Genomic DNA, 27,552 nt, shown 5'->3' on the forward strand with positions numbered 1-27,552 from the left:
CCTCTATATGTTTGTAGCTTTTAAACAACAACCATCTTGAATAAGTACTGCCTTCTTTTTATATTCTTCAGTATGTACGATTCTTTTCCTGAATATAACAGGACTAATGATCATCCCCTTGTCCAGGGAAACTGAAGCAGAAATGATTGACGATATTGCCACTGATGTTTCAAACAAGTTGAACAATTCTGCACCGTCAAGTGACTTCGACGGCTTAGTTGGGATAGAATCTCATATGACAAAAATGGGACCATTGTTACAACTAGATTCGGACGAGGTGAGAAAAATAGGGATATTGGGCCCACCTGGGATTGGTAAGACCACCATCGCTAGATGTCTATTCAACCAACACTCGCGAGATTTTCAATTGAGTGTCTTTATGGATAATATCAAAAGAAAGTATGTGAGACTAGCTTGTTCCGATGACTACAATGTGAAGTTGGATTTGCAGAAGCAGTTTATGTCTCAGCTAACCAATGAACCGTGTATCAGGATTCCACATTTGGGAGTTGCCAAAGACAGGTTGAAAGACAAGAAAGTTCTTGTCGTCCTTGATGATGTGGATCATTTAGTACAACTGGAAGCCATGGCGAATGAAACTAGTTGGTTTGGTCCGGGAAGTCGAATTATCATCACAACACAAGATCAAAAGGTTTTAAACGCAAGTGGGATCGACCATATATACAGGGTGGATTTACCATCATATGATGAGGCTCTTCAGATATTCTGCATGTATGCTTTTGGGCATAACTACCCCAAGGATGGTTTTGAGACGCTTGCTTGTCAAGTTAGAAATCTTGTAGGTAGACTTCCGTTGGGGCTAAGGGTTATGGGCTCCTATTTTCGGGGAATGTCTGAGCAAAATTGGACAGAAGCCCTGCCAAGGTTAAGGTCTCACCTTGACAGAGATGGAGAAATTGCTAACATTTTAAAGTTTAGTTATGATGCTTTGTGTAGTGAAGATAAAAGTTTATTTCTTCATGTAGCATGCCTTTTCGATTATGATGAAGTTGATACAGTGGAAGCTTGTCTAGCAAGTTGTTTTTTGAATGTGAAACAAGGGCTTCGTGTCTTAGCTGAAAAATCTCTTATATCTATCGAATCAAGATGGATAAAGATGTCTGAGTTGCTAGTCCAACTAGGAAGAAAAATTGTGCGAGAACAATATGTTAGCGAGCCTTGGAAACGCCAGTTTTTGAATGAAGCAATTGATATTGGTGAAGTACTTAGTGATGATAAAGCAGTAAGTTTTGAGACTGGTAATTACATTACAACACTCTCCACAAATTTGAGATTATATAATAACCAACAATCTCTATTTATTGGGTCGTTTTACAGGATAGCAGAAGTGTCATAGGAATCAATCTTAATGAGGAAATAACATCATGTACAAGTGAAAGAGCCTTTGAAAGATTGTCTAATCTTCAATTCTTAAGAATCCGAAGCTATCGCACTAATCTGCGTAGTATAGACTACGTATCCCGAAAACTTAAATTACTAATTTGGCCGATGTTCCCTTCTTTTTTTTTTGAACATACTTAAATTCATTGAAAGCGGTTAGATGGGATCATTAAACTCCCCAACTACTATCGTGTTTGTTACACTCAATGCCATTTTGGCTAAGTTGTCTGCAAGGGAGTTCCTCTCACGAGGAATCCAAGCAAAGCTTACATTTTCAAAGTTAGCTACCAAAGATAAAATGTCAGAGATGACTCCATATAGCTCCAAGACAGCTTTCCCAGAGTTGAGAGCTTTGATTAGTTGTACAGAATCAGATTCAAATCTGACTGTTCTAATTTCCAGTGCTGAGCAGCTACTAACCGCTTTCCGCATCGCCATTCCTTCCGCCAGGAGGGGAGAATGAAGAAAGGAAGAAACCTCCCGGTGTTGTTGAATTCCCTCTGCAGTGAATATAGCCCATCCCAGTCCCGCCTTTTCCGTTTGTATATCCCACGCTGCATCTGTATATTCCAGTGCTGAGCAGCTACCACGGCCGATGTTCCCAATGACATGTTTTCCTTATAGTTTTAACCCAAATTTCCTAGTCAAACTAGAGATGCCATTTAGTAAGCTTGAGAAATTGTGGGAAGAAAATAAAGTAAGCAATATTTTATTTTTGAAAAATAACTGCCCAAGTTAGGCTATAAAACCAATTTTTCTTATGTGTTTAATACTAATTTAACATATCATTTTTGTGTGTTTCCTTTATTGGTCATTACAGCCGCTCAGCAATCTCAAGTGGATGGATTTGACAAATTCAAGCAATTTGAAAGAGCTTCCTAATCTCTCAACGGCCACTAATCTCCAAGAATTGGATCTCAGCTATTGTTCAAGGCTGGAAGAGCTTCCTGATCTCTCAACTGCCACTAATCTCCAAAAATTGGAACTCAGACATTGCTCAAGTCTGGTTGAGCTCCCTTACTCTATTGGGAATGCAGTTAATCTCAGAGAATTGGATCTCAATAATTGCTCAAGTCTGGTGAAGCTCCCTTCCTCTATTGGGAATGCAGTTAATCTCAAAGAAATGAATCTCAGTCATTGCTCAAATCTGGTGGAGATCCCTTCTTCTATTGGGAATGCAGTTAATCTCAGAGAATTTGATCTCAATAATTGCTCAAGTCTGGTGAAGCTCCCTTCCTCTATTGGGAATGCAGTTAATCTCAAAGAAATGAATCTCAGTCATTGTTCAAGTCTGGTGGAGCTCCCTTCATCTATGAGAAACCTTGGTAGATTGTCGGAATTGAAATTAAAGGAATGCTCGAAGTTAGAGGTTGTTCTGACCAACATCAACTTGGAATCTCTGAAAGAACTCAATCTCTCAGGTTGCTCATTGTTAAAGATTTATCATGAGAGTTCCACGGACATTCAGGAGCTTGATCCATGGCTTTGGAGAAAATCTTGTCTACAGTTTCTTGCACTAAGAGGAATGAAGAAGCTGGTATCGCTCCTACCGCTTCCGGATTCGCTATTGGAACTCGATGCAGAAGATTGCGAGTCCCTGGAGAGACTAGATTGCTTGTTTCCCAATCCAAATATTCGTCTCAATTTCCTTAACTGCTTCAAACTGAATCAAGAAGCAAGAGATCTCATCATCCGGACGCCAACTAATCAATATGCGGTCTTTCCCGCTGGAGAAGTGCCTATGTGCTTCACTTACCGATCTTATGGGAGTTCTGTAACTGTGAATTTGAATCAAAATCCTCTTGGGACATCAACCAAATTCAAGGCTTGTTTCATTTGTGCTGTTGAGGACGAAGAGGACTTTCAAAATTCGGAATCTGTCTTTTGTAGCATCACTTCCGGAGGGATTGCTCTCACTGCTTTTTTCAAAATATTACATAGATTTTCGCCGGGGCATCTGTACACATTCGATGTTGAGGTTGAAACAGAGGAGGTCACTTCCACCGAGCTTGTTTTTGAGTTCGACCTTGGCTATTCAGATACGAACGTAAAGATAAAAGAATGCGGGATATTCCAACTTCTGGAGGTCCCTCTATTGAGCTTCAGAGATGGCGATGAGGATTAGGAGTCTTTAGACATTGAGAAGAGACTATTTACTTTGTGATTACTTCTCATATTTGAGTCACATATAAGAAATGAAATTCAAGTAGGATATGTTGCTTATCTATAAATTACAAATGGGTCTCTCACTACGTTCGATATTGCGAATATGATGGTGGAAATTTACATCCCACCTTAAACATACATATAAAACTAGCAATTACTTTGTAATAAAAAAAACTTAGGGTCTGACTGGTTACTATTCTGGAAACAAGAGGAACGAATAGAAAAAGAACGTAGAGGAATAGAATTGCAGGAATGAAAATGAATGGTTGTTCCATCCCATATTTAACAAGGAATTAATTTGTTCTTTATTTCTCTACAAAAAAAAGGAATGGTAGGGAATGAGAAAGAAAAATTATTCCTTATGAATGGTGATTTCTTAAAGGAATGTTAGGGAATGCATTTGTTCCTCGTCGTTCCTTGGTCACCATTCATACCTTTAGATTTTTTGCTAAAGTAGCTAATTAGATTCAAAGACTAGGCTCTAGAGTTCGTGTTAACAACGATTTATAAGGAAATAGAAACCTAAATGAATTTTCATTGACAGGCTTTGTTGCTTGCCTCCTAAGAAATAAGAACCCAGAGTTGAGATGCTTCTGTTCAACTAAGTCGATCTTTTAGGTCAGGTTGTTGACCATTAAGCGCAGCTTGTCTCCCTGAAAATCCCCAAACATGGTAACAATTTAACATTGTCATCCATACCTTAAAACTTCTTGAGGGATTTAAAATCAGATATTTTACCGGTTAAGTTTGTATTGGAATGACCAACGTTTAACCGTGAATGAGTTAACACTCCTTCACCACTCATCTCCTTTTGAGAGACAAAACAATTCTAGTAAGCAAACTAGCTTTTGCAAAGCATAAAATGATGTTACTGAACTACGCACCGCAGGTGAAGTAAGGAGAGGGAAAGGTCCAAAGTGACTGCGAATGGAAGGTTCCAACGCGTCTGTGTTGATCATTGCCGGTGCATTAGAAGTGGAAGCAAAATGATTGGTGTGATTAAACAGAGAATCATTGGTTGCTTCTGGAGGAACCACAGGTAGGAGCTGAGAGAGTTGCAATGGGTGTAATGTAGTTCCAGGTAAGCACAGAGGATGTAAGTTTACCCCATTCCTCATTGTCAACATCTGCAAAGATCAGAAACAAAAAACGAATATTATTATTTCATCGTCTGACAGAGAATAGGCTAAAAATTCTTAAGAACAGCCAAACTTAGTGAATAGTGTGACCTGAACTTGGAGCTGAAGCTGTTTCAGATACTCTATGGCTTCATCAAGCATTGAAGCCTTATCCGTCTTCCCGCAAATGTCATTACATTGAATAATATATTTCAGAGACAATAAGAAACAAAAGAGAGAAAAATGATTCATGTGAATGAATATGTATCTTACCTTATTTGAATTAGGGATGAGACTTTGTAAAGCTTTCATCTTTTCATTGATCCTACTTCTTCTTTTCTGTCAGAACATAGTCACATAAGTCTCAAGTAAGCGTATTGTATGAAACAAAAAAAGACAAGAAAAACAAAACCTTTTCAGACAAGTTATGAACTTCAGCAGCTCTGCATCTCTTTGATGAGGTACGAGACTTGCAGAGAAGTTCATCGTCAAACACAACTTCTACTCCTTCCTGTTTTGAATTCATTCAAATTAACAAACTTTCATTACAATCCACACAAAGTTTTTTTTTTTGCTAAATTTTGAAATCCACACAAAGTTAAGATCCGTTAGAGAGAACCACTGTTGAAGATTTTGTCGGAAAACAGACAAAGATGGAAACTTTTAGAAAATGCAGAGACAGAGATAAGAGAGAGGAGTTTCAAAGCACCTCGCTTTCACAGTCATACTCGTCGGTCTCGTTCCCGCTAGCTCCAACTGCCGAAGACGAAACACGAGTCCCTGAGCTGTTTCCTTGCGCAATGTTATTATTACCACCACCAACCCTGGAGAAACCATAACACGCGGTGGCGGAGCTTGATCCAACGCCGGAGCCGACTAAAACCTTCGACGTTTGGGGAGAAACGAAACGTCTCGGGTTTTCTGCATGTGGGTCACCGTGAACCACCGTAGTCATCGTCGCCGGAGAATAGTAGGAAGGTAAAGGAGAAGAACGGTCGAAAATATGCCGGAGAAACAGAGAAATCTCGTCGGAAGAAGACGGTGGATTATGATGATTACTATTATTACTACTACGAGTATCGTAAATCGATGTAGTTGAAGAAGAAGAAGATGAAATCAATTTCTTATCAGCCATTACTCTCTCTTCTCTCCTTTGTTATGGCAAGTAAGAAAAAAAAAAAACAGAGTTTTTGATTTTATGGGGAAGTGGAGAGAGAAGAGAGTTATTGTCACGCGCCAGGTTGGAGACAGAGGTTAAAATGATTGGACTGTCATATAGTAAAACGTGACGGTAGCTGTAACATTAACATAAGCAATGAGCTTATGTCAGCTCACGGTATGTAAATAAAAAAGGGTTTCCTCGTCGCACGTGAGACACACTACTAAACTAGTACTAGCAGTTTTTTTTTTTTAACGTCTAATTAATTATGCTATTACAACGATGAAAAATATTACATAGACGATTCTACAGTCGACAATTCTACCATCATATGAGAATGCACGTCTGACTGCATCGCTCCGAGCCGCCCTATGAGATCCATGTTCGATGATACGTCCTTGCATCATGCTGAAGATCTCTTGTAACCATTTTTCTCTATGATCTACATAATTTGCGTTTTCTGGAGTTTAAACCCCAGATCTCTTGATGTAAAAGCATTAATGAACCCTTAATCAAACCACTGAATTAAGGGGACTTCCACACTAGTACTAGCAGTTAATTTATGATTTGTTTTCCTTTCATTTATGTTTTTTTTTTCTTTGGTAACAAATTATACAACCTTTTATATGGTTTATCATAGTCCAATATTTAAAATAGAAATCTGTTAAGATGCATATGTATATTCTTCTTCTTGATATGGATGGAACACAATAGAAATGAAGATTAATTTAGTTTATTAAAAACAAATGAATTATATTTTATTGGAGACACTTTGAACAATTTCGTTAGTTTATAGAAAACGAAGTTATACGTTTTCCGTTGTTTGACAAAAACATTATCCACTTTTAGTAATTTGAACGACAATTCCAATTCTTACTTGCTAGGAATTCAAAAGGAATTAGCATTCAAAACATGTGTGTTTATTGTATAATATGAAATATTATTTATTTTCAAAAATTATAATCTTACTCATATGTAATATTTACAAGAAATACCACTCAATTTATATTTATATAAGATTTTCTTTAAAAATATAGTCATTCAAATTTTAATCAACATAACTAGAAAATTAGAAATAGTCTTTAGAAATTTAAGTTTATAAATTTTATTTTACAGTACAGATCTTTAGTAATATTACCCTTACTTAATAAAAAAAGAATGGTTAGTTAACTAAAAATAGTTTCGAACGCAGCATCTCAAGAAAAAAAAATATCGCACAAAACCATTAGAAACTATTATGTAATATTAATAATACACAAAAGGTTTACAAAACTATTTCCCGACTAATCTTCGTATAATTACCAAATAACTGATTCGGTGCTAGGTTAGGGCCAAGCGTACGTGTCCGTACGCCTAGGTTAACCAAAAAGTTTAATACTATTTTTAAAACCGAATATACAATTCTGTCTATAGTTGCCTTAGAAGTTGCACACCAAAATAGACAATGAACACCTTTTATTATTCAGAAGAAAAAAATAAACATCTAAGTGTATCTGTTTGTTAATATGTAAATATTAGTAAGATAAACAATCCTCTAATTTGTTCGTATTACTCATCCAATAGCAGCTTATAACAGTTTTATTCAAGTTATCTAGTAACTTGTACTACTAAAATTTCACCATTTGATACTCTTACTCCTCTATATAGTTTTTCTCTGCGCTGAAAACATCACTCGTACTTGTTCCATTGATGAACGCGCGCTAACTTCATCATTTGTTTCACTGCAACATTCAACTCAAGTACATTTATCCTCGTATTTACAATTTCTGAACCACAGAAAAAGCAAACGGGAGACAATTACTGAAAGCCTGCAGCAATTTTTCATCGTCCGCTTTTCAATTATTTTATCAGGGTCCTTTTGTTCTTCTGTTTTTTTTTTTTAATATTTAAGTAATCAGAGTGACATGGTAGACAGGTAGAGTCTGGTTAAGTGATTGTAATTTTATATGGAAAACATACACAAGTGCAACATAAAGATAGCTAATGGTGGTTTGGCTTTAAACGGATACTATAGAAAGGGAAATTTAAACTATTTTGCTTATGTTAAAACTTAAAACCTGGAACAACTAAATCACATCTGTTTTTCATCTTCAATAAACAAATTAACGGGACAAAGCCTCCATAAACAAAAAATGTTACAAAAAGTTGAAATCACCTTCAGATTACTTTAACGAGACTGCTGGTTTAGTTTATTAAGGATGTTTTTTTTTCGTTTTACTATATTTGAATTCAGGTAACGCTTGTTAAATTTTCCAAATAGAATGCATATCTCAACTGATAATTGAAGTTATCTTATTAAAATTCAAAATGTAAGCATATGATAGATATGAGAAAGACAAGATTTACACGGCTTCTATAATTTTCAAAGATGTCAATGAAAGGATGGCTGAGATCTTCAATAGCTTTTTCAAAATCAGCATGATGCACTTTTATAATTTTGTCTGGATTCTAACAAGATAGTTGAATGTTTTCTCTTCTCTTTTTGGGGTGGTTTGATGGAATTTCAAGTGAGTCTCGGTATGGTAAAAGACTCATACCTCGTTGTCTTGTCTCCTTTGAAAGTCAGTAAACAAAACAAAATTTTAAAAAATGTGATCCTAAACATCCTTTTCACCTTTTATCCAGGCTCTGTCTTTTCTTATATTGATTATATCCATGCAGCATATCAAATAACCACCTAATTAAGACGTATGATACAGGATACGTAGTTCAAAGTCACGCTACTAGAGTGAGATTATGTTTTTCATCTTAAAAAGTTACTTATCAGAGTCTTCGGAAAATTATATACAATCAGCCACTGCAAAATTTTATCGATCATTTTGGTTTGTGTCCTACAGCCTCTTAAGCGAATGCCACCACCTAATGCGTATCTTTAAGCTTCTGATTTTCACTATTAATCTTCATTTTGCTGATTTATTGATTACTTTAAGGCTCCGAATGGAGAAAGCGGATTTGCGGATCTAGCGGATCGAGCGGAACAAGAGTAGATCAAGCGTTTCGAGTGGTACAAGTGTGGATCGAGCGGATTTTGCGGTTCAAAACATATATTTAAATGGTGAATGCGGATAAAAAGTGATCTATATTACTGTACAAGTTTATATTGATATATATAAAATGTTATATTATTAATTATTTTTTCATAGTTAAAATTATTATATTAATTTATAGACGTAATACATTAAAATTTCTATACATATTATTATTATTATTTATATAAGTATTATTATAACTTGTATTAAACTAAAAATTCATTTATTATTTACTCATATTATTTAGTTTTTATGTACTACATATTTAAATAAAAATACTAATATTTTAAGATTCTATATAAATAAGCTAACGAAAAAATAAACATATTACATTTTAAATAAAATTGTTAATAAAATAATAAAAAGTTTGATAAAACATTAAATAAATAGAAGTAACATACATATAAAAGTGTGTTTCTTTTTGTTTAAGTAGTTCATTATATTTCTATAAAATAAATCAAACTAAAATATAAAACAGTATAAACATACTTGGAACACTCCATATTGTTGACATATCTACTGTAGATAGCAGTTCTTTAGTTTTTGTTCATAATATAGAACCACTAGTGATTCTTTATTAATTTATTATTTTAAAAGCAGTCTAATTTTAACTAGAAAAAAAATAGTGAATCGAGAAGAGAAGGTGGTGCATCCGTTTGGGGTGGGTGATCCACTTTTTATATGCTCTCCATTCCTATTCCTAGCCTAATGGGATACTTTTTTTGTTCACTTACTTTAAAGGGATACTTAAAAACATAACATGATCGATATATATATATCCTGCGAGAGGGACCCCGAGATTGTTAGGGTCTCTTACATAAATTCATCATCACACGTAAAAATTCAAATGAGACCCCGAGACAACTCCCCACTTGGAACCTTTTTTTTTTATTTTTAAAAAGGCTAGTTGTATATTTTGAAAAGGAATTTACAGTAAGACCATCTCTAATGTATTTTGATATTTTCACCTCTAAAATAGGGGAACTCTATAATAGAGGTGAGATATGCTCAAATGTATTCTCCTAAAATAGTAATTTCTAAAATATAGAGTAAAAGATAGATGAATGCTATTTCTTTCTCTATAAATAGAGGAAAAAATAGAAATCTTTATTATAGAGGAAAAAATAGAGGTGGGTTGGAGCATTTTCACCTCTATAATAGCATTTAGCAATGAGTCGGAGATGCTCTGGTTTCAACTTCTGTAAAAAGTGTAGTATATCCTCACTACATGACCTCTTTCCAATAAAAAAAAAGTATCCTCACTCCGTAAGTTAGAGTCGCTAATGACTAAAGTCTGATAGTACCAAACAACGCAATCATTCATAGAACGTAAGCTGATATTATTATTAAGGCAGTACGCGAGGCCTTTTTAAGCGTCGTTCATTTTGCAATCATATTGTTAACAACTTAACATTAAATAGTGATAAAAAGTTATCAGCCCAGTCAAATTAAATATATTAAATTGTGTCCAGGTAAATTGATCATTTTTTATATTTTTGGTCAAGATGATATAATTTCAGTTTGAAGATTTTCCACCAAAGTAAAGATTGGACGATTAAGTCGACAAAAAAAAAAAGATTGGACGGTTGGGTAAGCAAGTGGATTGAGGGAGCCTAGAGATGCGCAAAAACTAAACTTAATTTCACAAAACCTTGCATGATCTGACGGTGGGGGTTTCACGAGAGAAGGTGGTGGAAGGTGCTGAGAATCTGGTGTGAGTGACATCGTCCTTTTAAAGGTATTCCCAAGATGAATATAAAGTAGATGTGTCGTAGTTTCATACTTTCATTGGCATATAAGTACAAGATTGAAGTAGGATTGGACTTTCGTTGTGTACTTCGTTAATACGTACTCTAAAGTCTTTAACTTCTTACAACAATCCAATCACTTTGACTCTCTATGTTACGCGTGAATATTGGCGCGTTAATCACACACGTAGAGGCAGTCGAAAGAATCATGGTTGTCAGAAGAATCTTGTTAAAAGATATGAAAGTGTAAAACTGACTCAAGTATTCATAGTTAAAGTTTTTTGGGTGTTATATTTTCTATATATAATCTTAAGTTGGACGAACACAATAGATACATAATTTACCGTTTAGTTTATAGAATTTTGATTAAATCTGTTGTACATGTCTGACTAAATGTTTAAGGCGCCAAGCGTTGATTCACAGTTTCGCGTTGATTCACCGTCCGTTTAGCGCATAGAGCTTTTTGGAACACTGATTATAATGGTCAATCCGAAGGTTTTATACAATTATTTATGAAGTATTATTAGTTTATATATTTTGATTGATTTTGAAATTCATATAGTATTTACAAATTCAAGTAAAATATATAGATTTTCAAACTTTCTCGGATTAGATTTATAAATCTTGAGGTTTTCAGATTTGAGTCTTTGTATTTTTAACAAAGAAATCTATATAAATCTATTCAAATTCATTATAAAATCAAATCTATTAATAAATTTGTATGATTGAATAACACTTGATTTGAAATTGAATTTATAAATCATAAAACCAATAACACTTGATTTCAATACGAATTTAAAAATCATATAACCAATAATACTAGATTTAGTTTAGATTTTCGAATCCATAAAAATGCACCCACCAATGACCTCCACTAATATTACACTGTCAAACCTATTGTAGGCCGAGGCCAATACCACTAATATTACACTGTCAAACCTATTGTAGGCCAAGCCATTACATTGGCCTGCTTCCCTATCAGATATATTCCCGTGGAAATTAACAAACAATAGGTGTTTAAGCCTTAGCTCATCATTTGATTGATATATAAGGCCCATAGCGAATAGTCCCATTCTTTTTAAGGCCTTAGCTAATAAGCCATTTTGTGCAAACCATTTTGTCTTTCTCATAGTTTTTTACCGGAAAAATGATTTATTCATGTCTACTAACGAGACGAAAAAATACATACTCAAACTATATTAACGTGTTAAAACAATTCTAAACTAAATAAGAATTTGAATTGCATATCTAAACTCATAATACATATCTAAAGCATGCCTATAGCCGGTCATATGATGACTTGGACTACTTTTTTATTTTAGATTTTTGTAGTTTAGTCCATGTAATTCTACTTTTTGTTAATATATCTTAAATAACTTAAATAATCAAATTTATTGAATTTCTATTTTTAATTTGAAAAGTACAATTTTATTTTTACCAGATTTTAATTAAATTTAAATGCTAAATTTAATTATTTAGCAGAAATTTAGATAGTTATCATATACAAAATATTAATTAATTTAGTAAGTATGTTATCTACCTTACTAAAAGATGAGCATTAATTATAAATAATCTTACTCATATGTAATATTTACAAGAAATACCACTCAATTTATATTTATATAAGATTTTCTTTAAAAATAGTCATTCAAATTTTAATAACCATAACTAAAAATAGTCTTTAGAAATTTAAGTTTAAAAGTTTTATCTTACAGTAGAGATCTTTAATAATATTACCCTCACTTAATAAAAAAAAAGAATGGTTAGTTAACCAAAAATAGTTTCGAACGCAGCATCTCAAGAAAAAAAACATCGCACAAAACCACTAGACCATATTACATTATTTTTATTCTTACAAAACTAGTATGTAATATTAATAATACACAAAAAGTTTACAAAACTATTCCCCGACTAATCCTCGTATAGTTACCAAATAATTGATTCAGTGCTAGGTTAGGGCCAAGCGCACGTGTTACGCCTAGCGTAATTAATATTGGTTTTGATAACTACAAAAAATTACAAATTTTAATTGTATTTATATTATATATATCACACAAACATATAATAACATTTGCAACTAAAATAACCTAAGAAAATATAGAAAATTATTTTATAAACTTTAGTGAGATTAAATTAGGCTTTAAATTATGATATTGTTTTTATGTTGTTTTCTATTGATTAAATTTTGTTTGTATCAAATATTTTAATATGAAATAATAATAATACATTTATATTATTAAATCTATTTATTTGATAAAAAATATTTTTATTTTATATATCACCATATATTAAAATTTATTTCCAATTTTAAAATTATAAATAAGGCCAAGTTGATGATTTTAATTATTTGAGGTACTTTACAAACAAATAAAATGATAAAGACTAAAATTTAATAATTTTAAAAAATAAATCAATATATTTTAGAATGGACTGACACATGTCAGTTACGAGACATGTTTTAGCTATTGATTATGAGTTTATGTATGCAATTCAAATTCTTATTTAGTTTAGGAATGTTTTGGCAAAATAATATAGTGTGAGTATGTATTTTTCTCGCCTTCCTAGTTCATGAATAAACCGTTTTTCCGTTTTTCACCTGTCATTTCAATTTTTTTTAAGATTTGGTTATGTTATCTTTCAAGATTGGTTTGCTGTTATATGATTTGTTTTTAACATCCCCTATATATTAATCCTGGAGATTTACAACATGTTTTCGTAGCCACGTGTCATCACGAGAATGATTCTTAGAATTGTTAGAAAAATAAGTTGGTCCATATAAACATATACTATCGTAAAGGTGGGCATTCGGATACACGTTCGTGTTCGTATCGGGTATTTCAATATAAAGGTATAGAACCCGTTCGGGTATTTCTACAATTCGAGTCGGGTTCAGGTATTTGATGTTCGGGTTCAGATATTTAAATTTGAAGAAAAATTAATAAATTATTCACTGTTTAAGTTTTTTATATTTAAAAAATATTTTAACTTAACAAGCTTTCTAATTTTTAAAATATTAAACTATTAATAGGTTTGGAGATAAAATTTTAAAAATAGAAAAACACTAATTTAGTTGTTGTTTTAAAAATTTAGATGCAACTTTTTTTAATGCAAAAAACAAGAGCTTGATATGTATTTTAAGTGAGTTGCAAATGATTTTGTCCATAATTATATGTATATTATCTAATTTTGAGCAATAAGCATCATTAATATAAATATTTTAAATAAAATAAGAGAGGCAAACTAGAAATATAGGGTTAAGTATACTTATGTTTGGTTATCTTCGAATATTCATTCGGGTTCGGATATTACCCGTTTAGATTCAGATATTACCTGAACTGGTGAAATAAGTAATTTGTTTTGTTGTTTTAGAATTAGATGTTTTTTAGACTGAGCTGGTGAATATATATTATACAAACATTTATATTTCGATTATGCACTTATATTCTATAACAACTTGATATATTAGATTTGACCACTAACCTGTTAATATAGTTTGCCAGTGATTTTTTTCCAAAATTTTGATTCTTAGATATGTGTCTGGAGTGAAACTAATTTTTACAGATATCCATTTTTTTTAAATTGACACTTATGTAATTCACCGATCATAGAAAAAGTTAAAAAGGAAACATAACTCATATCAATGAAATAAAGACGAGAACGAAACCACAATTTTATAAAGGTAGAAAATGAAATCACTTACGGAGAGTCAATAGTAAACAAATTGAGAGAAGAAAACCTAATCCACTTTTATCATTATACGATCGATGTTGCCTATTTGGTTTTGGTGATTTGTGTCAGCCGCAAAACTTAATTTCCTTTTGTGCATATGAAGTCTTAAAAATAATAATGAAATGTAATATGTTAACTCTTCAACAACGATAATATATTTAAGAGAACAATATTTGTTTCGTCACTTATGAGCGATAAATATTGTAGTATTGTAAAATGTTAAAACCATTTTATAAACAAACATTATTATAAAAACTCACTCCGCGCATACATGAGAGCTATCATCTAGTATTTAGATATTTACGAGAAGCTTTCCCAAAAAAAAGAAAAAAAAAACGGTCTAGGGATTGCCATCACACACTCAAACAAACCGAGAAAAATCTCTAAAACCAAAATCTGCCAATAACAAGCTAGCACTTACGTGTATATCGCTGTCGTTTTCCTCAGCTTCCCTTATTCCTCCTATGGCGTTGTACCCTAGCATCAGATGGTATGGTGGGAGCAAGAAACAAAAGAGATTATCGAACTGCTTAACATCGCGAGGTTAAAGTAATCCTTCAGCTCACATAACGAGAAGGAAGAAGAAAGAGATTAACGAGAGAGAGAGAGAACATGAAGCTCTCTGCTATACGGTACATCAAAGCTACTTAACTAGCCGTAACAACACCTTCGTAATCGTAGTTCAGACTTTCCAGGCTTTGCATTTGAGCGGTGTGTGTGATGCATTCGTTGATGCTTGTACTGCACGTACGATGTCGTTTGGATCGTGGTGGAAGCTGGTGGTGTGAGTTATGAGACTCGTTTGATCATTGCTAAGTCAGGGCTTAGGGTGATTCATGATGGGTTTGATCAGAGGATGCCTAATACTTTGGGAGGGTCGTATTAAAGTTGAGGTCTTGATGAGACTTCAAGCTTTGAGGTCAAGTTAAAGGCTTTCTTGTTGGGCTTAGTTTGGTTTTGTTAGAGGTGAAAGTAAAGTTCTTGTTTTTCTTTTCTTTTTGTAATTAGAGTTGTGAGGGAAGGAAAGCGTGATAGGGTTGTGGTGTTTGTGGATGATGGTAACATGCATAGTATGAAGTGAAGTTCTTTGTTGAGATTCAGAATGTGAAAGTGGTTACGCTGACGGCTACTATTGTTATTCATTTGTTGCGAAAGTGTATAGAGAATTTCCAGAGATCATCGTCTCCTCCAGATACCGCAAATATTATGTTGGAGCTCCCAAAGAAAAGGTATACGTGTTTTTCGGAGAATGATGATAATTCGTTTCTTCAAATATCGTTTCTTTTTGAGTCCTATAAAAAACTTATCTTCATTACTTACAAAGATTGTTTTGTTTCAATGTTCTTGCGGTTACAGAAGAAGTGTAGAAATAAATTTTTTTGTGTTGTATAGTTTTTGTAAGCATATTTATCCATTTCTGTTTCCTCACCAATGAATCGTATCATGGACCCAAAACTTCAAAGCCTTAGTTTCACTTATGGATTATGTAAACCAAATACTCTTAAAAGTCCACTTAGAAATCAAACATAAAATTTCTTTCCTTTTTAAAAGAATGGTTGCTTGACGCAATTCAAATTCTTTCAAAATTGTATGTATTCAGAATTTCAGATGATTTGGTCATTGATTATGTCACATCATTTATCCACAAGTTGTTTTGTAAAAAAAAATTGATTACGAAAATGACTTGTTCACGTGGAAATGAACGACGTTAGAAGGCTAGAAGCTACGAGTGACGGTAATTATATATGTAAGAAAATATTGGAGATGAAGACATCGGAAAAGATACCTTCATGAGAAGGTATCGTGAAGAAAGTAAATACAAAACAGAATCATTTTCGTTGAACTAAGAGAATTTTAAAGAAAAACAGAAAAGGAGACAAAGACTGCAACTAATAACTGAATAATGGAGGATGGGGATTGGGCGGTTTTGTCAGATTATCACATGACTTCTTTAACCACGAAAAAATAAACTAAGGATCCTAACTCTAACACCATCTCTAAATGGTCTCTATTTTCTTATCAAAATATAAGAATTCTGTTTTAAAATAAAGGTGGCTTCACTATTAAGTGGAAGTAAAATTCATATCTAAAAAAAACATATATATCTTGGACTTTTTAATTGAGTGTAAGTTCGGTATATATAACATGAGACGACTGCTAGCGGTAGTGGTGGATCATGGACACAAACTAAAGTTGGATGACAAAAAAAACTAGTTGAACTTTGTCTTCCCTATTAATCGAACTTTTTTCACTTAGTAAAAACACAATCAACATTTCTATGCATTTTAACATTATTTGGGACGGTTTTAATCCAATATTTAAGCGACAATAAAAACGGTCGGTGAAATTTCCATGCTTCATAGCCTAAAGCTGCCATACAAAATGATATCAAAACTGAACAGAATATTAAAACAGAAACGGGCACCTTCAGTTGTCACAGGCCAGAAGCACGAGCGAGACATTTTTGTTTCTTAGACCTTATCAAAGGCCACCCACTTCGGTTTGAAACTTGGTTAAAGACACATCTTTGCCTCCCATTTCCTCCAATCACCATTTTTCTCTTATTTTTTGTAGATAAAATTTACTCATATTATTTTATCTTTTGAGAACTTACTTCATATTATATGAAACAATCAATCGTCAGGATGGGCCGCCGCCTCGTGACAAGAGAATCTGCCGTGAAATGGGAACGTGACATCCACCCCATTCATTCAAGATTCTTCTATGAATCTTCAAGTTTTCTATTTATATCTACTAAAAATATAGAGATGTATAGGTATACTTAAGAAAATTGCACAATTGCTAGCCAAAAAAAAAAAGAAAAGAAAAAGAAAGAACACACTTGATTGCTTGGAAGTCAAAAACTATAGACACAAACCACATCTTTGAACCATCATGTATTCATTGTTTTCTAGCTTTCGTCCGTCTCATATAGATTCTTGGAAATTGTTGTAACGTAAATTCAGAAGTTCACAGACATCCATATACCTAACTATACGATTCTCAAAACAATTACTGCCAATATGCATGTCTGTGGATTAACGTTTACAACTTAAAAATACTCCCTCTATTTTTAAAATATATGTTTTAGACTTTTACTTATATTAAAAATATTAAATTTTGATTACTAATACATAATTTTTTATAACTAACTGTCTATATAATTTTTAACCAATAGAATTTTAATAACCATAATTAAGTTTTTTTTTAATTTACAACTTACCATTAATTAATACATTAAAAATGTAAAAAAAAATATACATTTGAAACAAGTTTTTCTAAACATATATCTTTTCGAAACGTAAGAAGCATCTAAGGGCATCTCCATCCCTACTCTATTCTTTCCTCTAAAATGGAGTAAAAGTGAAAATGAAGTAAGAGATGCTACAATCCAACTCCAAATCTCACTCCATAATAAAATTTACTCCATAAATGGAGTAATCTAGTTTTTGTTTGTTCATCACTCTATTATGGAGTAGGAAATAGAGTAGGGTTGGAGCAATTTTACTCTATTTTACTTTTACTCCATTTTAGAGGAAAAAATGAAGTTTTACATCGAAGATGCTCTAATAACTCCACATCGCATCCTCTAGATTTAGACACACAGACATACTAATATTATACATAAACTTAGTTAATTTGACGTAAGGAAATCAACCACACGAAAAGGTGTAATTGTTTGGTTAGGTAAAGATTTGCACCTGAATACTGCCAGATTGAATGGTCTTCAAGTCCCCATGTGTCCGGAACTGAAAAAACGGGAATCGTTTGTTTTGCTTATAATGACGTTAAAAAGTAAAAATAAACGGCTCACAAAATTGTTCTAACCGCTTGAAAAATACATGTATATATACGTAACATATTCGCTTATTATACAGTATTAACTGGATTCAACATGTCTGAGTGAACAATAACTTCATAAGTCGTAAGCCATGACAGACTTTCTGAAATGTACATACAGTATATGTGAACACCATCTCGAGAAACATAATTATGTGATTTGACAAGTTTTTTTTTCTTAAAGAAATAACTAATAGCAAAAACAAAACTAAACAACCAAGTCGAAAAAGCAAACCTATTAACCAGCTAAGCATCGGAACGGGGTAAAGACCAAAGCTAGAAAAAGAAGCCGTAGAGAAAATTTTCTATAAATGTACTTTGAAACAAACTATATCTGAATAGAGTTTTCTAAATTTTTTTAAAAAAAATCGATTTTTAATAAGAAGAAGATAACTATATAAAATTACAAACCTAGGGTACGAATGACAATATGCAAAACTACTACGATTCGCTCCTAATAGTACAAAAACATATATATATATATATATATATATATATATATATATATATATATATATATATATATTATATGGTGCGGCGAAGCCTCAATAATAATGTATATATATCTTATTTTGAATGAATTATCATCTACAGTATATAGATCAACGTTTATTTATATATGGTGATGTGAACAATAAATTAAAGACAACAAACTATTTATGTGAAGAAATATATAAAATTGTCTTTACTTTGTGTCTGAGACGATATAAATTTACAATCTACAAGATAATTCCATCAGAAAGCTAGAAAAGAATATTTTTTCAAAAAAAAAAAGCTGGAAAAGAATAGTAAACTTCTTGAATTACAGACGAAGGATTTGACCGCATAGATCTTTGAAGTTTGAACTTTTGGTGAAGTACATATGTCGAAGGAGAATTGTGTTCCCGAGTCCTTTGTTTGGTCGGCTGAACCGCAACTTTCTGCTTTCTTTACGAATTTTAAATTACTTTGTATTTTTATATAAATAGAATGGTTGGTATTTAATCTTTTTCGTGTGAAATAAATATGATAGATATGTGTGAAATCACCCTAGATATTATGAATAAGACGGTAAATTGTGAAATAACCCTAGATATGTGTGAAATAACCCTAGATATTATGAATATGTGTGAAATAACCCTAGTATTTAATCTTTTTATATAAATATGTGTGAAATAACCCTAGATATTATGAATAAGACGGTAAATTGAACAACTTATTAATTTTATCTTTTAATATTAAAATTTTATACTGAATAAGATAGTTACAAAATTTTAACATTTAGACCCCTATAAATATGGTTACATAAGAAAAACTTAGTATCTTCTTACCAAGCAACTTACATGTATAATACGACCACTACAGGCTTCCCCTAAGCAAAAGATCATGCAAGATAGAAATCGTTACATTCGACTAAACACAAGTTTAACGAGAACGGTCAACTTGATCGAATTTGTTACAGTGAATAAGAGAAAGAAACAATCGTTATAGATATGGTTCTACAAATTGGTATAGACAGTGTCTAGATGGCAAATCGGTGTTAACCGAAATATTTTTTTAAACATCCAATTTATATAATTCAAACCGATTTAAATCATTCTAAATCAGTTTAAATTATTTTAAATTGACTTATATTGTTTTAAGTCGATCTAAACTAAGACTAAACAAATTTAATCAACGAATAATATTAGTATAAATCTATAAAATTTGTCTATTTTCCTTTTTTATATATCTATTTTGATACATCAAAATTATTTTAATTAAAACTAAAATTAAAATATTTTATATTATGTAAAATATATATAAAATAAATCAATAATTTGTTAACTCCAGTTTTTAAACGGCACGAATGATTTGCCAATCACTAGTATTGTACAAACACCAAGTTATCCATATATATTTCTTGAATATTGGTTATAAATATTAAAAGATCTATAAGATTAACTTCACAACAATCAAGATTAAATATATCTCGATATAAATCAATATTTTGGAATATAAAATGTAGCATTATCCATAATATATTAATTATCTATAATATATTATTTCTATTGTTTTATATTAGGTTTTTATTTAAAATAAATTTATACGTATTATAATATATTCTTTTTAAAAGTTAATCCAATTTCTAAACTCTCATCAATCTATCAATAACAAGCAGCAGAAGACTTAATTTTATAAAGAAAAAGTCTATACTGACATAGTTAAAATTTAGTACATTATGTGTGTGATTGTATGATCATTATAGAGTAAATGTTTACTCCCAACTTTTTGTTATTCCAAATTCCATTGAAAAAAAATATCAATTAAGTGGAATATTATTTTTGCTTATTTATTTTTGTTACTATTCAAAAAGAGAAAAACACACACAAGTAACTAGTTTACTCTGAGTTTAAGTAAAATAATTTATTATATTTTCTTTTTTATTTCTTTTTTTCTTCCGGCTGTCCACCTTTTTTTACTTCATATTACTCCCACTAATACCAATCAAACCCTATAATGTGTATAAAAGCCGGAAAAAGGAGAAAAAGGAATAAAGATAAATTCATATATTATAGATCAGCCAACCGTATTTATTGTTATCGTTATATTGTATATAATTAAATAGAATTAAATCTCTAAAATTATAAAATATACATAAATATCTCCACGCCTATTATTATCACACAACGTTCTTACGTGGGGAATGTATATATTTAAGGTGTAAAATTAATTTCATTCATATTTCCGGCAATATCCATTTGAACCGTCCACCATCTTGCATGCCCATTACTACATTTTATTATAATAGAAAAGTATACCAACTTGAAATATTAAAAGTCCAAGACTTTCGTTATAAATAGCTCCTCTCAGCCTCCAACGAAATCAAGCCATATCAACTATCAGAACCAGAACCAGAACAAGCAAACAAACATACAGTATGGCTTCCTCAACAAAACTCCTTTCTTCACTTCTCCTATTCGTCGTCGTTTCACTGGCCTCAGGTGATGAGTTCACCACCATTAACAACCATCTCAATCTTCCATCGGACGGCTCATGGAGAACCGATGAAGAAGTGAGGTCCATCTACTTACAGTGGTGTGCGGAGCACGGGAAAACTAGCAACAACAACGGTATCATCAACCAACAAGACGAAAGGTTCAATATTTTCAAAGACAACCTAAGGTTCATCGATCTACACAACGAGAACAACAAGAACGCTACTTACAAGCTTGGTCTCACCATATTCGCTGATCTTACTAACGATGAGTACCGGAGGTTATACCTCGGGGCAAGAACCGAGTCTGTCCGCCGCATCACTAAGGCCAAGAACGTTAACATAAAATACTCGGCCGCAGTAAACGACGTGGAGGTTCCGGAGACGGTTGATTGGAGACAGAAAGGAGCCGTTAATGCCATTAAAAACCAAGGAACTTGCGGTAATTAATATTATGCACATGCTTCACATAATCATTTATAAATTTGTATATAATCCGTTTTATAATTAACACAGTTTATCTTCATTCTAAGTATTTATGAAAGTATATTTGTATTCAGATTACAGAGTAGGTTTATATCTAAATTTTGACCATGGCTCATAAATTTTTGATATTTACATATTAGATAGTATATTTATGTAAGAAAAAACAAAAAAAAAACCAAAAAAAAAGCGTTGCTAGGTATCAACTTCCTATTCTACGAGTAATCTTCCAATATATAATTATCAACTTTGTTTAAAATTTCAAGACGTTGATAATCTTAGCGTGTGTTTAGATTTACAAATGTCATTCATTGTTTCATCTAAACTCTAATCTAGCATGCAACACATGAAGTTGTGTATTGAGTACTGATCTTACTATGTGTTGATCGGAAACAGGAAGTTGTTGGGCGTTTTCGACAGCTGCAGCAGTAGAAGGTATAAACAAGATCGTAACAGGAGAACTCATATCTCTGTCCGAACAAGAACTTGTCGACTGCGACAGATCCTACAACCAAGGCTGCAACGGTGGTTTAATGGACTATGCTTTTCAATTCATCATGAAAAACGGCGGTTTGAACACCGAGCAAGATTATCCTTACCGTGGTTCCAATGGAAAATGCAATTCTTTACTGGTAAGGGACATAAAACAGAGTAACTCTGTTTTTTCTTTATACATTTTAAAGAACTGCTTCAAAATCTGTTTCGTCGTGTTGGCAGAAGAATTCAAGAGTTGTAACTATTGATGGTTACGAAGATGTTCCTACTGAAGATGAAACGGCGTTGAAGAGAGCAGTTTCATACCAGCCCGTGAGTGTTGCCATTGAAGCTGGTGGAAGAGTTTTCCAACATTACCAATCGGTAAGGGAACCAACCTTAAACCGGGATTAATTGTTTTGTATAAATTTAGGTAATAAAACCCCGTTTTTGGATATTTAATAACCGGTTTGGTTATGTTGGCAGGGGATCTTCACTGGGAAGTGTGGGACAAATCTAGATCATGCAGTGGTGGCTGTTGGTTATGGTTCAGAGAACGGTATTGACTATTGGATTGTAAGGAACTCGTGGGGTACACGTTGGGGAGAGGATGGTTACATTAGAATGGAGAGAAACTTGGCAAGGTCCAAGTCCGGCAAGTGTGGAATTGCGGTTGAAGCCTCGTACCCGGTTAAGTACAGTCCAAACCCGGTTCGTGGAACCAGCAGTGTTTGAAGTTTTTTTAAAATAAAACTCAATAATCACTTGGGAGTTTTATAACTAAGATTTAATCTCATATTATTGTTTGTATGTATAGTATATCAAAAAAGAAGGTATTTGATCCACCATACGGATTTAATCTGTATGGATCCTTATGTCGATCAATATCATTTCGTTTAAAGAAAGATTAATTTGGTTGTTTATGTATTAAGAGAAGTATAATAAAATGATATATTTCTCTTAACCTCATTGGTTGATCTTAATTTATCAAAGTATGGACTGAACCGAATCATAAACATACATGTTCTCGATACATACACAGAGTGATCGGTTAAGTAGTATTTAAGAGGAGAGCAATGTTGTGAGCTAGCGTTCAACTGAATAAACGTTTGGAGTGAAGGGACCAATCGTTCATTTTAGTTAAGAAAAACTAATGGAAAATGTGGTGGAACAGAGACGGCCACACGAAGCGGAAGAAGCAAGTGCTTGCGGACGTATTTTAATTAAGAATTTAACCAGCCACAAAATTTACGTAAAATGTCTTTAGCCCAGTGGCACTAAGGCTAAATATGTTTCAACATGTCATGGGTCCGAACAATGTCTGTGCTTGATGAATTTTTCGGCCATTTTTTTTGTGTTTGGCTTGTAGCCTTAAATAAAAAAGGACCGGCTGGCAACACCTCGAGCCAAGTTTTTTTTTTTTTTTAACTAACCTCAAGCTAAGTTGAAACATCATAATCAAACCATCAATAACAGCCATGCGGTCTATTAGAGGAACGTGAAAAATAAAAGGTGTACTTGAAAGGACGAACGATGACAGCCGAACGAAAATTGCCCATAATATTGAGCTTTTTAAGCTAACAATTTTCTCTACGGCCTTTCCTTTTGTGATAAATTTACTTTTATTGTGAGCACTACAGAAGTTCCTAGCTTCGGAACACTGCAAAAGTTAGCGGTTTTATTTACAAACATAAGTTATTTGTTTATTAATGAGTGTTAGCTTTGGCTAATGACGACACTCGACATAGTCATTGTCAGCTTTATTCTCAGATTATCTATAATCTATTTCTTATTGTGGGGGATTTGTTTTATAGTGGTCCAGTGGTGGTAAAATTCATAGCTACATGGATGCTCTTATTTGGTCGATACATATAGCTTCTTTTTTTTTTCTGAGCAACGGTCGATACATGTATGCGATGTAGTATATATTTTTCATTTAAGTCCCACTAGATCTCGATCCGCGCAACCGCGCGGATTATTGGTTTTATTTATTTTTATATAAACATTTTTTTATTTTAAATTGGTATGTATTATAATATATATGTGTTTATCAGTTTTCAAAACATAATAAGTTTACGGTATATTTTTTCATTGAATAGATTGTTTCAAACTTTCACGTGTATTTGTATCTTCTTCTATATATATATTAACTATATATATAAAGATTAGTAAATATTATTTTATTGTTATATCCAAAAATATTGTAACATTTCAAAAATTTAGAAATTTTTTTAAAAATTAAACTTTTCGCTTCATAGATTTATATTATCGAGTAAATATTTAAACATTAAGTTTTTGTTTAATTTTTAAAATAAACTATATAGTTTAGAATTTGTTTTCATTGGTTTAAGGTAGTAAAGATTAATCATTGTTAGATAATATGATTTTTGTTATTTAAAAAAATCTTTATAATTTTAAAAGTTAACATCAACAAATATTTAAATAATTAACATATCGAGGTATAATATTACAACATTAAAATTATATCTATTTAATTTATATTATCTATAAATCTAATGAATCATCTATTGTTTAAATCTAATTATTGATAGCCCAATAAAAAATTTTAGTAGGTCCAAAATTTAAATGATAAGATTATAGATTAAATGTAATATGACTTTTTAGAAATAGGTCCATTAGGTCTATTTTTAAAAAAAATCACACATGAATCAACTTTGTGACTTCTGTTTTAATATATAAGATTCGATGCAAGTTTCGAACAATGTTTAACCTTAAAACCATTTTTATAAAATATCATTGATAAGGTGATACCACAAAAAATAACTATTGTTTGATTCCTTCAGCGAATCCTCTTCTTACCATGATTGAATCATGAGGAATCGTAAACAGACTAATCTTTAACCAGAGGTTCGACAAGTATCAAAGGATGACGGAACAATGTGGGCATGTGTTCCACGTGCCTTTTTGCTAACGGAGCAAGAATTCAGAACGAACACTCTGATCTGACTTTGAGGAACACAATAGTGGCCGGTATGGATCAATTCTGTCTGTTTTCTTTGACTAATCCGATGCATATCGTTAAATATTATTTTCATTTTAAAAAAAATATTGTTACCTTTTATAATGTATTTAGTTTGGGTGATGAAACAACATTTTGTTTGAAAATCCACATAAATATGTGAAACAATTTACTAGTATTAAAGAAAGAAACAAATATTTTTTTGGAAAATATAGTAATAATTTATTTAGATTAATTAAGAAACGAAAACTACCGATAGAACAAATAAAACTGAAATCTAGTGAACTTAACAAACATTATTAAAATATAACTATTTTCAAAAAGAAATTTTTTTTTTCTAATAAATATTAAATTTATTCAACTCAAATACTTATGTACAATAGCTGTAACAATGTGTAAAAGGATTGAAATACTTTGAAAGAATGATCTTAAATCAATACTTCTAATTTTCATTCATCTGGTATCAAACTGCAACCCCCAAGAGCTGTTATACCTGTCCCCTCCTCTATGAGTCTAGGAAAAATAGCGCAATTAGAAAGAACAAAATAAGAAATAAGAGAAAAAAATAAATGTCAAAATAAAATTTTACACTGAAGAAAAGAGAAGAGAAACTTTACTCTAAAAATCATAATAGGACAAAAATATTTACGCTAAAAATACTTACTCTGAACGAGCGTAACTATTTCATTGAATCAATGTTACCGTAACTTGGTGAAAATTACTTTTACTCTAAAAATATTACTCCAAAAGTAACTTACAGTCAGAGCCAATATATATATAAACTATATATATAAACTAGAAATAAGTTTGGTACATTGATAATGCTTTTCACTATCGAAATGATCAAAAGGTTAACTAAAGAAGCTCAAGTAAAAAGATTGAAATACTTTGAAAGAGTGATCTTAAATCAATACTTTTAATTTTCACTCATCTGGTATTAAACTGAAACCCCAAAGAGTTGTTGTACCTGCCCCCTCCTCTATGAGTCTGATTTGGAAAATAGTGCAATTAGAAAGAATAAAAAGGTGAAAAATGAACAAAATAAAAAATAAGAAATAAGAGAAAAAATAAATGTCAGAATAAAATTTTACACTGGATAAAAGAGAAGAGAAACTTTACTCTAAAAATCATAATAGGACAAAAATATTTACGCTAAAACTATTTACTCTGAACGAGCATAACTATTTTCATTTGATTGAATCAATTTAGCGTAACTTGGTGAAAATTACTTTTACTCTAAAAAAATTACTCCAAAAGTAACTTACAGTCAGAGCCAATATATATAAACTATATATATAAAGAAGAATATAAACCATAAATAAGTTTGGTACATCGACAATGCTTTTCACTATCGAAATGATCAAAAGGTTAACTAAGGAAGCTAAAGTGTAAAAGGATTGAAATACTCTTTGAAAGAATGATCTTAAATCAATACTTCTAATTTTCACTCATCTGGTATCAAACTGCAACCCCAAAGAGCTATTGTACCTGCCCCCTCCTCTATGAGTCTGATTTGGAAAATATTGCAATTAGAAAGAATCAAAGGTGAAAAAATGAACAAAATAAGAAATAAGAAATAAGAAAAAAAAATAAACGTAAATTTTACACTGGATAAAAGAGAAGAGAAACTTTACTCTAAAAATCATAATATGACAAAAATATTTATGCTAAAAATATTTACTCTGAACGAGCGTATCTATTTTCATTTTGATTGAATCAATGTTACCGTAACTTGGTGAAAATTACTTTTACTCAAAAAATATTACTCCAAAAGTAACTTACAGTGAAAACCAATATATATAAACTATGAGGGTGATTGGTTGAGTTGTAACTATAAAAAATTTACTTTAGCATTTTGTCTGTAGGATTTTTGATTTAGATTTAAGTAATGTAGTTTTAAAATTTCCTACAGCTAAAAAAATAGGGTTTTAGAAAATAAGATGTTAACAACCATTTTTTGTCTGTTTTTGCTGTAGCTTTAATTTTTTTGTTGTAGTTTTAAGAACTAAGATAAAGCATGATTGGTAATATTTAAGGTTGTAGATGAAAATTAAAGCTAAAGTCACTTCTTACATCCCAACCAATCACCCCCATATAAAGAAGTATATAAATCAGAAATAATTTTGGTACATCGATAATGCTTTTCACTATCGAAATGATCAAAAAGGTTAACTAAGGAAGCTAGCCACCATCATGAAATACAAAAATCATAAAAATTTGTGGAGGACAAAAACACTTTCTCTCTCTTCCCAAAATCACTTAGTTCTTTCTTGCGCGTGCGTGGACTTCGGCTTTGGTGAGCGTGGCGGCCGGCGCTGGAAGCACCCCTCTCTCACTTACTCTTCTTTTCCTGTTGGTACTTGCTGATTCTTCTGTCTCTTTGCCGATATGCTTCAGAGCTAAGGCATTGTTTCCATATGGTTTCTTCACTGCTCGCGAGGTGGGAGTCGCCGTAGACGTCTCTGCTAC

The 27,552-nt window shown here is 32.0% G+C and overlaps 3 protein-coding genes across 5 annotated transcripts in view; 2 read left to right on the top strand and 1 right to left on the bottom strand.

Annotated features, from left to right (window-relative positions):
- The window catches only part of LOC103835100 (probable disease resistance protein RPP1), a 531,820-nt gene that overhangs the window by 16,579 nt on the left and 487,689 nt on the right, over positions 1 to 27,552 (top strand). The gene's annotated exons all lie outside the window — the stretch shown is intronic.
- LOC103835022 (transcription factor SPATULA) lies at positions 4,015 to 27,327 on the bottom strand. Of its 2 annotated transcripts, XM_009111115.3 has the most exons (9): positions 27,320 to 27,327; positions 14,607 to 14,609; positions 5,395 to 5,833; positions 5,098 to 5,196; positions 4,959 to 5,024; positions 4,797 to 4,862; positions 4,452 to 4,694; positions 4,306 to 4,375; positions 4,015 to 4,220 (listed from the first exon to the last, which is right to left on the bottom strand). In XM_009111115.3, exons 3-9 carry the CDS (start codon positions 5,818 to 5,820, stop codon positions 4,165 to 4,167), a joined length of 1,026 nt encoding a protein of 341 aa, XP_009109363.1. In that variant the 5' UTR covers positions 5,821 to 5,833; positions 14,607 to 14,609; positions 27,320 to 27,327; the 3' UTR covers positions 4,015 to 4,164. The 2 variants fall into 2 exon arrangements, with proteins under 2 accessions (XP_009109363.1, XP_033133053.1); XM_033277162.1 differs by lacking the exons at positions 14,607 to 14,609; positions 27,320 to 27,327 and having other exon boundaries at positions 4,797 to 5,024; positions 5,395 to 5,862.
- Positions 19,540 to 23,072, top strand: LOC103835023 (cysteine proteinase COT44). Of its 2 annotated transcripts, none has more exons than XM_018653469.2 (4): positions 19,540 to 21,588; positions 22,026 to 22,261; positions 22,350 to 22,487; positions 22,590 to 23,072. In XM_018653469.2, exons 1-4 carry the CDS (start codon positions 21,090 to 21,092, stop codon positions 22,836 to 22,838), a joined length of 1,122 nt encoding a protein of 373 aa, XP_018508985.1. In that variant the 5' UTR covers positions 19,540 to 21,089; the 3' UTR covers positions 22,839 to 23,072. The 2 variants fall into 2 exon arrangements, with proteins under 2 accessions (XP_018508985.1, XP_009109364.1); XM_009111116.3 differs by having other exon boundaries at positions 19,675 to 21,588; positions 22,347 to 22,487.

Source organism: Brassica rapa, chromosome A08 (assembly GCF_000309985.2).
Source record: "Brassica rapa cultivar Chiifu-401-42 chromosome A08, CAAS_Brap_v3.01, whole genome shotgun sequence".
In the NCBI taxonomy this organism is placed as follows: Eukaryota; Viridiplantae; Streptophyta; class Magnoliopsida; order Brassicales; family Brassicaceae; genus Brassica; species Brassica rapa.